Source organism: Neoarius graeffei, chromosome 11 (genome assembly GCF_027579695.1).
Source record: "Neoarius graeffei isolate fNeoGra1 chromosome 11, fNeoGra1.pri, whole genome shotgun sequence".
NCBI classification, from domain to species: domain Eukaryota; kingdom Metazoa; phylum Chordata; class Actinopteri; order Siluriformes; family Ariidae; genus Neoarius; species Neoarius graeffei.
In genome coordinates this window covers 16,305,999-16,318,728 of record NC_083579.1, presented here as the reverse complement: position 1 = coordinate 16,318,728, position 12,730 = coordinate 16,305,999, and the positions used below count along the sequence as shown (strand labels likewise).

Sequence of the window (12,730 nt, the reverse complement as noted above, 5' to 3'; positions counted from 1 at the left end):
TCAGGATGTACCAAACTGTAGATGTTGCCATTCCTAATATTGTAGCAATTTCTCGGATGGGTTTTTTCTGTTTTCGCAGCTTAAGGATGGCTTGTTTCACCTGCATGGAGAGCTCCTTTGACCGCATGTTTTCTTCACAGCAAAATCTTCCAAATGCAAGCACCACATCTCAAATCAACTCCAGGCCTTTTATCTGCTAATTGAGAATGACATAACGAAGGAATTGCCCACACCTGCCCATGAAATAGCCTTTGAGTCAATTGTCCAATTACTTTTGGTCCCTTTAAAAACAGGGTGGCACATGTTAAGGAGCTGAAACTCCTAAACCCTTCATCCAATTTTAATGTGGATACCCTCAAATGAAAGCTGAAAGTCTGGACTTTATGTCCATGTCCATGATATAACTATAACTTGAATATGTTTCAGTAAACAGGTAAAAAAGGAAAATTTGTGTCAGTGTCCAAATATATATGGACCTAACTAAGTCAAGTCCATGCCAAAAATAAAAAAGTTAATTGAACTCTACCAATTCTACCATGAAGAGTCATGAAATATCCAACCAGAATTCTGCCAGAAGCTTGTTCATGGTAAACAAAAATGTTTGGTTAAGGTGAATCTTGCGAACAAACATTTTACTAGGTGTTTATTAGGTGTGCTGTATGTATATTTTTGACTCTATGTTGATTTCAGAAAACCCAAAGAAGATAAAACTTGTGCACCAAATCCTAGAGGTTTTTTTTTCATTAAAGATGTATACTGTACAATCATTCTGCCACAGAAAAAGAACAGTTCAAAGAAATGACTGAAAGCCCAAATATTGCCATGACATTCATATCCAAGATGACATTCATGTCACTGTATGTAAACTTCTGACCACAACTGGATTCCACAGACAACCTCAACAAGAATGCCTCAGGTTCACCAAGCGAATTGTCTTACATACAGAGTCCATGGAATTAGAGCGTGGTAAACTGTACCTGATCTCTTCACCCAGGTACTGAAATGCTGTTGGATGACCTCGTCCAGTTTCTGAAGTTTTGGATGGCTGTAGAAATACTGCTCCTCAGGCCCTGAAAACCGAACCAGTTAGTCTGATCCGAGTCTGGAGATCACCTGAAAGATTTCATTCGTACTGAAGCGCTACGGAGGATCATTCAGTACTAATTAGACTGACAATCGCTCTTCTGCTGTTTGTCATCTGGTGCATGCCCAGCCTACTCAGTGAGGTCCTTTCTTATACTATACGGTATTACAACAACATTTCCTTGACTGTTTTAGGTGGTAGGTTTTTAACTGTGCCTGAAATTGCTCTCATATTCACTTGTACACAGCTTGTCTGAAACCATGAAAATACAAAAGTATTATGATATTAAGTCATATACCAAGAAGCTTGAATGATCACTGAATAACATTTTTTAATACACAGTTGGCCACTCAGATATTCATCCAAAAGTAAACTATGTGCTGAGAGAAATTGTGACTATTAGCATCATACTATAATACAACCCCGATTCCAAAAAAGTTGGGACAAAAGTACAAATTGTAAATAAAAACGGAATGCAATAATTTACAAATCTCAAAAACTGATATTGTATTCACAATAGAACACAGACAACATATCAAATGTCGAAAGTGAGAAATTTTGAAATTTCATGCCAAATATTGGCTCATTTGAAATTTCATGACCGCAACACATCTCAAAAAAGTTGGGACAGGGGCAATAAGAGGCTGGAAAAGTTAAAGGTACAAAAAAGGAACAGCTGGAGGACCAAATTGCAATTCATTAGGTCAACTGGCAATAGGTCATTAACATAACTGGGTATAAAAAGAGCATCTTGGAGTGGCAGCGGCTCTCAGAAGTAAAGATGGGAAGAGGATCACCAATCCCCCTAATTCTGCACCGACAAATAGTGGAGCGATATCAGAAAGGAGTTCGACAGTGTAAAATTGCAAAGAGTTTGAACATATCTACAGTGCATAATATCATCAAAAGATTCAGAGAATCTGGAAGAATCTCTGTGTTTAAGGGTCAAGGCCGGAAAACCATACTGGGTGCTCGTGATCTTCGGGCCCTTAGACAGCACTGCATCACATACAGGCATGCTTCTGTATTGGAAATCACAAAATGGGCTCAGGAATATTTCCAGAGAACATTATCTGTGAACGCAATTCACTGTGCCATCCGCCGTTGCCAGCTAAAACTCTATAGTTCAAAGAAGAAGCCGTATCTAAACATGATCCAGAAGCACAGACGTCTTCTCTGGGCCAAGGCTCATTTAAAATGGACTGTGGCAAAGTGGAAAACTGTTCTGTGGTCAGACGAATCAAAATTTGAAGTTCTTTATGGAAATCAGGGACGCCGTGTCATTCGGACTAAAGAGGAGAAGGACGACCCAAGTTGTTATCAGCGCTCAGTTCAGAAGCCTGCATCTCTGATGGTATGGGGTTGCATTAGTGCATGTGGCATGGGCAGCTTACACATCTGGAAAGACACCATCAATGCTGAAAGATATATCCAGGTTCTAGAGCAACATATGCTCCCATCCAGACGACGTCTCTTTCAGGGAAGACCTTGCATTTTCCAACATGACAATGCCAAACCACATGCTGCATCAATTACAGCATCATGGCTGCGCAGAAGAAGGGTCCGGGTACTGAACTGGCCAGCCTGCAGTCCAGATCTTTCACCCATAGAAAACATTTGGCGCATCATAAAACGGAAGATACGACAAAAAAGACCTAAGACAGTTGAGCAACTAGAATCCTACATTAGACAAGAATGGGTTAACATTCCTATCCCTAAACTTGAGCAACTTGTCTCCTCAGTCCCCAGACGTTTACAGACTGTTGTAAAGAGAAAAGGGGATGTCTCACAGTGGTAAACATGGCCTTGTCCCAACTTTGAGATGTGTTGTTGTCGTGAAATTTAAAATCACCTAATTTTTCTCTTTAAATGATACATTTTCTCAGTTTAAACATTTGATATGTCATCTATGTTCTATTCTGAATAAAATATAGAATTTTGAAACTTCCGCATCATTGCAATCCGTTTTTATTTACAATTTGTACTTTGTCCCAACTTTTTTGGAATCGGGGTTGTACACTGTTGAGGAAATGGTTGCAAACAGTGTACTATCAAGTGAACAGGGAACAAATCCAGACACAGCCTGCGTCTTAACAGTGAGTCTGAGGTTAAGGGCCTGTAAAAGCCTGTTAAAAATCACGTCCACGAGCTTGAGCTTTATCTCATCTCATTATCTCTAGCCGCTTTATCCTGTTCTACAGGGTCGCAGGCAAGCTGGAGCCTATCCCAGCTGACTACGGGCCAAAGGCGGGGTACACCCTGGACAAGTCGCCAGGTCATCACAGGGCTGACACATAGACACAGACAACCAGTCACACTCGCATTCACACCTACGGTCAATTTAGAGTCACCAGTTAACCTAACCTGCATGTCTTTGGACTGTGGGGGAAACCGGAGCACCCAGAGGAAACCCACGTGGACACGGGGAGAACATGCAAACTCCACACAGAAAGGCCCTCACCGGCCACGGGGCTCGCACCCGGACCTTCTTGCTGTGAGGCGACAGCGCTAACCACTAAATACATTTATTTCAGTTGATGTGTAGAATAAAGTACCTTTGGTCGTGCTGAGAAACATGGCCTCCATTTCCCTGTACAGATCCATGAACACAGGGCTGCGCTGAAGCTCATTTCTGGCCCGTGAAGACTCTGAGAAAACACAAATGAATCACAAATCACAAAGCTTATTTTTAAAGTATTTGCTGTTAAAAAGATATTAAAGCAGCGAAGCGTTTAACAAATGCTTAAATCCCTTAAGGTACCTTTAGAGCCTGACATAATGTTGTGTGTGAAATGGAAGAGAGATCTGAGGCCCATCTGCTGCAGGAGCTCATAACCATGGTAGAGGCTGATACACAGAGCGAAATCCCCCTCCAGTGCACCGTGCTGTGCTCTCTGTCACCAAAACAATCCCAGAGCGAGCCAATATTACACGCAGTGTTTATCTGTCAGCGCCATGGTCATAGATTATGGTGTCAAAGTGATTAATCACATGTACAAATGACAAAACTCTACGAGCAAAAGTAAGCAGGCATGTCACGATATATCGTGTGATGATGAATTGCAATACAAATTTATGACTATTCAATTTGATGAAATAATAAATGAATGGTGATTATCATCATCAGGCTGTGTAATCTCTTAGTTTTTTTTTGCTATACGTGTTGTTTAGACAGCAGTAATAACATACAATAGCAAAAATACAAGTGACTTCACTATACATGGAAGTAACACAGCTCTAATGCTGCAAAAACACACAAAAACAGATTTAAAATGTGAAAGAGCTGCTGTGTGATTGATTATAAATAGATTTAGTAAGAAATCAGAGCTCGCTCTATACAGACTGCTGAACGATAAAGAAAAGAGAAGCAAATTGAGGCAGAACAAATGTTCAGAAAAGTTGATTAAGAAAAGGAATATTTGTTATTAACTTTCTCATGTTTAATAAAAGGAATATTTTAGTTACAGTGCTGCTTGAAAGTTTGTGAACCCTTTAGAATTTTCTATAGTTCTGCATAAATAGGACCTAAAACATGATCAGATTTTCACACAAGCCCTAAAAGTAGATAAAGAGAACCCAGTTAAACAAATGAGACAAGAATATTATATGTTGTCATTTATTTATTGAGGAAAATGATCCAATATTACATATCTGTGAGTGGCAAAAGTATGTGAACCTTTGCTTTCAGTATCCCCTTGTGCAGCAATAACTGCAACTAAACGTTTCCAGTAACTGATCATCAGTCCTGCTTGGAGGAATTTTAGCCCATTCCTCCATACAGAACAGCTTCAACTCTGGGATGTTGGTGGGTTTCCTCACATGAACTGCTCGCTTCAGGTCCTTCCACAACATTTCGTTTGGATTAAGGTCAGGACTTTGACTTGGCCATTCCAAAACTTCATTCTTCTTTAACCATTCTTTGGTAGAACGACTTGTGTGCTTAGGGTCGTTGTCTTGCTGCATGGCCCACCTTCTCTTGAGATTCCGTTCATGGACAGATGTCCTGACATTTTCCTTTAGAATTCGCTGGTATAATTCAGAATTCATTGTTCCATCAATGATGGCTAGCTGTCCTGGCCCAGATGCAGCAAAACAGTCCCAGACCCCATGATACTACCACCACCATGTTTCACAGATGGGATAAGGTTCTCATGCTGGAATGCAGTGGTTTCCTTTCTCCAAACATAACGCTTCTCATTTAAAGCAAAAAGTTCTATTTTGGTCTCATCCGTCCACAAAACATTTTTCCAATAACCTTCTGGCTTGTCCACGTGATCTTTAGCAAATTGCAGACGAGCAGCAATGTTCTTTTTGGACAGCAGTGGCTTTCTTGCTCTTGGAGTGATCTTTGTTGGTCGACCACTCCTGGGGAGGGTAACAATGGTCTTGAATTTCCTCCATTTGTACACAATCTGTCTGACTGGACTGGTGGAGTCCAAACTCTTTAGAGATGGTTTTGTAACCTTTTCCAGCCTGATGAGCATCAACAACGCTTTTTCTGAGGTCCTCAGAAATCTCCTTTGTTCGTGCCATGATACACTTCCACAAACATGTGCTGTGAAGATCAGACTTTGATAGATCCCTGTTCTTTAAATAAAACAGGGTGCCCACTCACACCTGATTGTCACTGAAACACCTGACTCTAATTTCACCTTCAAATTAACTGCTAATCCTAGAGGTTCACATACTTTTGCCACTCACAGAAATGTAATATTGGATCATTTTCCTCAATAAATAAATGACCAAGTATAATATTTTTGTCTCATTTGTTTAACTGGGTTCTCTTTTATCTACTTTTAGAACTTGTGTGAAAATCTGATGATGTTTTAGGTCATATTTATGCAGAAATATAGAAAATTCTAAAGGGTTCACGAACTTTCAAGCACCACTCCGATCTTTACAAATGTGGGTAAATAATTATTGCTGGTTATAAAGAAAACGAAACAAAAGGGTTTTTAATTTAACAAAAGGAGTATTTAAGTTGATGAATAGGAAAATAAACGTTGCATTTTTTATAATAAAATTATTAATTTAATTTTATTTTCAAAAATGTTGTGGGAAAACTGAATCGAGAATCACGAATCAAATTAAATTACATTGGGTGAATCATTACATTCCTAAACGTAAGCAAGTATAAATGCATTAAAAATCTATCAAATCTGCAACTGTGATTGTAGTCCCAGTTTAATGAGGACAATCTTCATAGCTCTTAAAATAATATGAACCCAAGTCCAGCATGAGCGCTCATACATCATTACAAAGTCAAGCGCTTTCTGAAACTGACTTTCTGAAATAAAATTACGTATTTCCAAATACATTTCTTCTGTTTGTAAAAATTTTCATGACAACAAGTTTACAAAATGGCAGCTCCAACGTACCTTCGTGCTGGATTTGTTTTCTCAGACTGCTTGTGACACGAGTCAATCAATCAGATCCAATAGAAACCTCGATTTAATTAATATTTGAAGCTTAAAACCTGGTCATCGGGTTTCGATGCCCGGCATTGTGAACACTCTCAGTAGTAGTCGTAGTGTCAATATAGCTCGAAATGTATAATACTCATCAGATTGAAACTGTTGTACCATGAGATGTGATGGAGGGTTGCGTCTGAACTGCTCTCGTGCCAGAATGAGCTGGTACTTCGTGAGGGAGCGAAGGTCCCGCTGGTTAAGCACCCTCATCTGGATGAGACGGGATGTAAACCTTTCCAAAACCTTTTCAGAACAATAATGGGCTGTTAGATAGCATAATACACAAGAACTGTTACACAATACAAAATACACTGTGCTTTTGTTTTAATGTCCCAGTTTCAGACAGACGTACAAGTTTTTGCACAGAGGACATTTGAGAAAGACTTTTTTTATTTTCCTTTTAAATACTTGATCATGGATAATGATCCCCGAATTACTAAAGGAGTTAAAAAAGTTCAGACAAATCTCTGCAGTTCACAAAAAAGGTACGAAGAAACATTAAAATAAATACTGCTAATCAGAAAATACAAAGAACACACACACACAACAATGTAAGAACATTATCGTATCTATAAATGAAAGAAACAAAACAGCACTTTCCGAGCAAGATCGAGCAGGTCACAGCAAATCTCGGCTCAGTCATGTGACCTCCGTGACCTCACTGAAAGGGAGGAGTCAGTGTGGACCAGGTTGATTCTACTTTCTCATGAAGACTTCACTTTTAATATCGGAAATTAACTGAACATTCATTGTTTAGTTTCTCTCATCCACTGTTAAGAGTAGGATCCTGCGTCTGGATGGAGATTTCACAATAACCAACAAATAGGCTGTGAAAGTGAACAGATTTTACTTTCATGCACACTATATGACCAAAAGCATGTGCACCCAATGACCACCACACCCATATGTCCTTGTTGAACGTCTCATTCCAGATTTATTCTCCTTTACTGTTATAATGAGCTTCACTCTTCTTTTCTCTCCTGGGAAGACTTTCCACTAGGTTTTGGGGCGTGGCTGCGGGGATTTGTGTTCATTCAGTTCAGCTACAAGAGCATCAGTGACATCAGACATTGATGTTGAGGCTCCAGTTCGTCCCAAAGGTGTTCAGTGGGGTTGAGTTCAGGACACTAGAGTTCTTCATGCCAACCTTCGCACACAGCATGTCTTCATGGAGCTCACTTTGTGTTCACAGGAGCGTCATCATCATCATCATCGTCGTCGTCCTACTGAAACAGATTTGGACCTGTTGGTTCCAGTGAAGGGAAAATGTAATGTTACAGAATACAGAGACATTATATACAACTGTGAGCTTCAAACTTTGTGGGAACATTTTTAGGAAGAACCACATATAGGCGTGATGGTCTGGTGTCCACATACTTTTGACTATAGAGTGTATAAAGCTTCCAGGACCAAAAAAAAAACATTTTGATTAATATACCAGTGTTCTGGATGCTATGAATTCATTAATCTCCAGTAAATCGTTTATCCTAGCTAGGGTTGCTGTGGTTTAAATTACATACGACTAATTAGTGCACGTCTCTAGTTGGGGATCAGCACTCTCCACAGCTGCATTTTGTTCAAATTTTAAGAAGAAGAAACCTTTATTCGCCACATGCACACTTCAAGCATAGTGAAATTCATCCTCTGCATTTAACCTATCTGAAGCAGTAAACACACGCACACACTCAGAGCAGTGGGCAGCCACACCAGAGCGCCCAGGGAGCAGTCAGGGGTCAGGTACCTTGCTCAAGGCCGCCCCACATTAACCTAACTGCATGTCTTTGGATTGTGGGGGAAACCGGAGCACCTGGAGGAAACCCACGCAGACACAGGGAGAACATGCAAACTCCACACAGAAAGGCACTCGTCGGCCGCTGGGTTCGAACCCGGAACCTTCTTGCTATGAGGCGACCGTGCTAACCACTACACCACCGTGCCGCCATCAGACAGCAATTCAATTCTCGAGGCAACTCGATTACACGCAACACACGCCATTAGGTGTAGACGACGTTATTTCATGCCTGACCATAGTCTACTTATGTTCATTAAAAACAATCAAAAAGCCAACCGTGAAGGAGGTTAATTAAATGACCTCGGACATCATGCACAAGCTTGCATAAATCTTCCAACTGCCCTCATTCTCACACACATACGCAAGCAGACTTGGACCAAAGAGTGTCCTGTTTTTCCAGCTGAAATCCGAACCCTTATAGATATTTCTGTGACAACTCCAAGCCTCTTTAATTGACGAAATCCAAAGAAAGTTTAGATATCGCCACCCATACACAGTTTAAAGTACTGGGATCAATTCAGTGTTGGGCAATTCCATGTAAATGTCAACCTCACCATGCAAAAATAAAGCAACATGTAATACATCAAAACCACTCCCAGAGATATCACCTAGGCCTGTATTTTACAGATGTGAATAAGTTGAACCAATTTGTAACCAACCTAATGTGTCACTGTCAGTCTTTCTTATAATGTAAAACCCAAGCTAAAATCAACTTTGATCATGTACAATTCTATATTATTGCCACAAGCCACAGAAATGTATGCTAAAATCCACAAAACAGCAAAACAATAGCCATCCTAAATATTATTTAAGAACTTTGATAGTTTTAGCTGATATTTAGAGAGTTTTTCAAAGGGTTATGGTGGTTAAATTGCTGATTTTCTAAACATATGCCATGTCTATTTCAGACGCGTCACATCCATAACGGAATTTCGTCACATCCATAACGCTGACTTTTCCTTCCGAAACTCTGCATGAAATACAAAATATTTTAAACAAAGATTTTTTTTAATATTCACCTTGGACCCCTCTATCAAATGGATATCTCCATTTCGACATTAGGTTTACAATTTCACAGAGTTTGATAAAAATGTACAGTCACCCAAGAAAAGTGATACTTTTTCTGTCACATCCATAACGCATCTTTTATTGGCGTTTTCTGGCATGCCCTAGATGTACTATGGGAATTGTTCTTGTTCTATCACTTCTCCAGTATGGTACAGCCTTAAAACATGCAACACCTGTTTAAATACTGGGAGACAATAAAACATGCACTGGGTCATTTGTTGCCATTTTGAGTTCAAGTGTCACGTCCATAACGCTGGAATTGCTCTGTTGTGAGGTAACATGAAGGCCAAACCGTGACCTGAGATCAGTGATTAGACCTATGATGAGCACCGCGCATGCTCATAAGACTAACAAAGTCCATTTCACTACTCCATTTACCAGTTCACATACACATGAGCGAGATCATAAATGTTTTCCATAAAGGTCAACTCCATGACGATGATGCCTAGATGTGGTACTGACCTGGGTGGCTGTGATTGAATGTAGTGCACAGTGACAACACAAGGAGGGAAGATTATTATTATGATTAAGAAGAAGAACCTTTATTTGTCACATGCACACTTCAAGCACAGTGAGATTTATCCTCTGCATTTAACCCATCTGAAGCAGTGAACACACGCACACACCCAGAGCAGTGGGCAGCCACACTACAGCGCCCGGGGAGCAGTCAGGGGTTAGTAACCTTGCTCAAGGGCACTTCAGCCCAAGGATGCCCCATGTTAACCTTTGGACTGTGGGGGAAACCAGAGCACCCAGAGGAAACCCACGCAGACACGGGGAGAACATGCAAACTCCACACAGAAAGGCCCCCGCCGGCTGCTGGGCTCGAACCCGGAACCTTCTTGCTGTGAGGCGACAGTGCTAACCACTACACCACCGTGCCGCCCATTAACCTGAGAAACTGGCTGTTTCAAGGACACTGAGTGCTGGCAGTGTGAACATCACTGGGTTTAGTCTTCTTTCATTAATTGGGGGTTGTTGTTTTTTTGTGTGTGTGTGTGTAAGTATGGGTTTAGTACTCATCATCCACTGTGTTACACTGTGACAGTGGGATTCAAAGCGAAGGAAGAACCGGGTTAATTATTTTTCCATTTGACTTCGTTATGGTCATGGCTACAATATACCGTAATCCCCAACTGAGGGACACAACATGAACACATTACACTGTTGAACCACATTGCAATTATGACCCAAAGAAATTAGCCATTTTCCGCTTGTACAGTACCTGCTGTTAAATCTTAACCCAAGTGTTGAATGCAACTGCCTTTTATACAAGTTTATTTTCCCCCCTACGTACAGTGAGGAGTAGTCTGGTTAACACCAGACCATATCACAAGTGAAATATGGTCTGGAATCCGCCTATTGAATTTCTCGTAGGGGAGGTGTGGTTTACGATTGTCAACGGCCGTTTATTGGACGTTGCGAATGTCTATCATTTGGCGTATACGTAGCCCATGGCCAATCATGGCAGTTGTACCCGGTGACGTAGTTAGAGCGACGAAGAAGATGAAGAGGCGAAGAAGAGAAGGAAAGAGAAAGCAAAACAAAAATAGGAAAACAATGGCACCGAACGACTACTGCCATTTGTGCAAGACAAATATGAGAGAAGCTGGACCTGCCGCCATGTTAAATGTGATCCGTAAACAGTCCCAAATAAACTACAAGCTTCCGTTTGTCGAGTAGTACGCGTCACCGTCTTTCCACCCCTCCCCACTCTCTGATTGGCTCCCTAACTCAGGCGAGCCTTTAGACCATAGTTTCCATGCTGTCTTTTCAGATCGGAACGATTGTGCAAAGCAGCATGGGATTTCCCAGGCTAAGTGAGGAGGAGGGTAAGAGAGGTGAAAAAATCCCCAAGGATTACTGTTGGTGAATTATAAGAAAAAGTAAAATCTTGGGTTCCCAAGTCTGCAAAACCACCATCAGACTCCAACCTCCATACCAACAGATTATTTGGAAGGTTCCAGAAAAAACACCTTTTCTCTCAGTTAACCACAAATGTTTGCGAAACGCTACTACAACTTTGACTGTAACCGTGTTCTCTGATCTGATGGAACAAAAATGGAGCTTTTGGGCAATAAACACTCAAGGTGGGTTTGGTGTAAAAAGGAGGAGGCTATAATGAAAAGAACCCGATCCCAACTGTAAAATATGGTGGAGGTTCGGTGATATTCTGAGGCTGTTTTTCCTCCAAAGGCCCTGGAAACCTTGTTTGGGTCCCATGGCATCATGGACTCCATGAAATCCCAGGACGTTTTAAATGAGAATCTGGCTGCTATTGCCAGGAAACTAAAACTGGGTCATCACTGGATCTTCCAACAGGACAATGATCCGAAGCACATGTCTAAATCAACACAAAAATGGTTCACTGACTACGTTTACATGCACATCCAAATCGAGCTGCTGTCGGTAATCGAGCTGAAGGTCCCAGCAGGGTGCCAGAGAAATCCAATTCTACATGCACACAATGAAATCGGGCTATTGTGTGAGGTGCATTGTGCACCCGAGCCACAGGTGGCGCAACACGCCCCATCGTGTTGGTACACTTCCGGTTGTCGTCATGAAGAAGAGCTATTCAAGAGTGTAAACAAAGTTATCAGTTCCGTGTTCTCCATTGCGCGTTTTTCTCCCGTCCATGAATTTTAATATATTCAACTCCTTAAGCTGAATGAGCATGAACTCTGTCTCCTCATTGCTCCAGAAGTGCACGTTTCTGCTTGCCTGTAGCAGTGGGGGCATGGTCAAGCGCCGGTCTGTGACAGGAGGGCAGAGCCAGGGAAGGTGAGTGGCAGAATCACTTCACCTTACGGTAATTAACCTGTGTTTGTATGTCTTCCCAGTAACCGCGCCCTATTTAAGGAGGCAGAGGGAGAGCAGAGGGGACAGCTCATCCCGGGACTAGAACACAGCGCGCGCGTGTGTGTGTGTGTTTTCCTCTCAAGAATAAAAGTAGGCTGTTAAACTGAAAAGTCTGACAATAAAAAGCCTATTAATACCAGAAGCTTTGTCCTGCCGTCCTCTGTGCTCCACCCACACTTCAGAGAGCTCTACATCGCCATTTTCTCTTCCTCGTTTGTTCCTCCTGACCTCTTCTGCTGCTCGCTACTACTGTTGTCATGCCGACCGAGGCTGTTGTGTTTCCCGCTTGTGGTCTCGTCACTCGTCATTTCCGGAAGTAGCTCGACAACTAGCTCGATAGGGTATACATGCACAAAGTAGCTCGGCAGAAATCGCATAAACTAGGTCGTGTAGCTCGATTCCGAGAAATCAAGTTCGGTTCAATTTCAGCCGAATTAAGGTGTATACATGGCATTT

General features: G+C 41.5%; 1 protein-coding gene across 3 annotated transcripts in view; it reads right to left on the bottom strand.

The window, feature by feature from the left end:
- fancm (FA complementation group M) overlaps positions 1–12,730 on the bottom strand; it is a 94,199-nt gene that overhangs the window by 44,359 nt on the left and 37,110 nt on the right. For 2 of the 3 annotated variants that reach the window (XM_060933512.1, XM_060933511.1), the window contains 4 exons: positions 6,667–6,798; positions 3,846–3,978; positions 3,640–3,732; positions 978–1,070 (listed from right to left, as the gene is read on the bottom strand). In XM_060933512.1, coding sequence (XP_060789495.1) covers positions 978–1,070; positions 3,640–3,732; positions 3,846–3,978; positions 6,667–6,798 — 451 coding nt within the window. Of the gene's footprint in view, positions 1–977; positions 1,071–3,639; positions 3,733–3,845; positions 3,979–6,666; positions 6,799–7,094; positions 7,300–12,730 lie in introns of those variants that run through there. The other variant, XM_060933513.1, reaches the window with a different exon arrangement.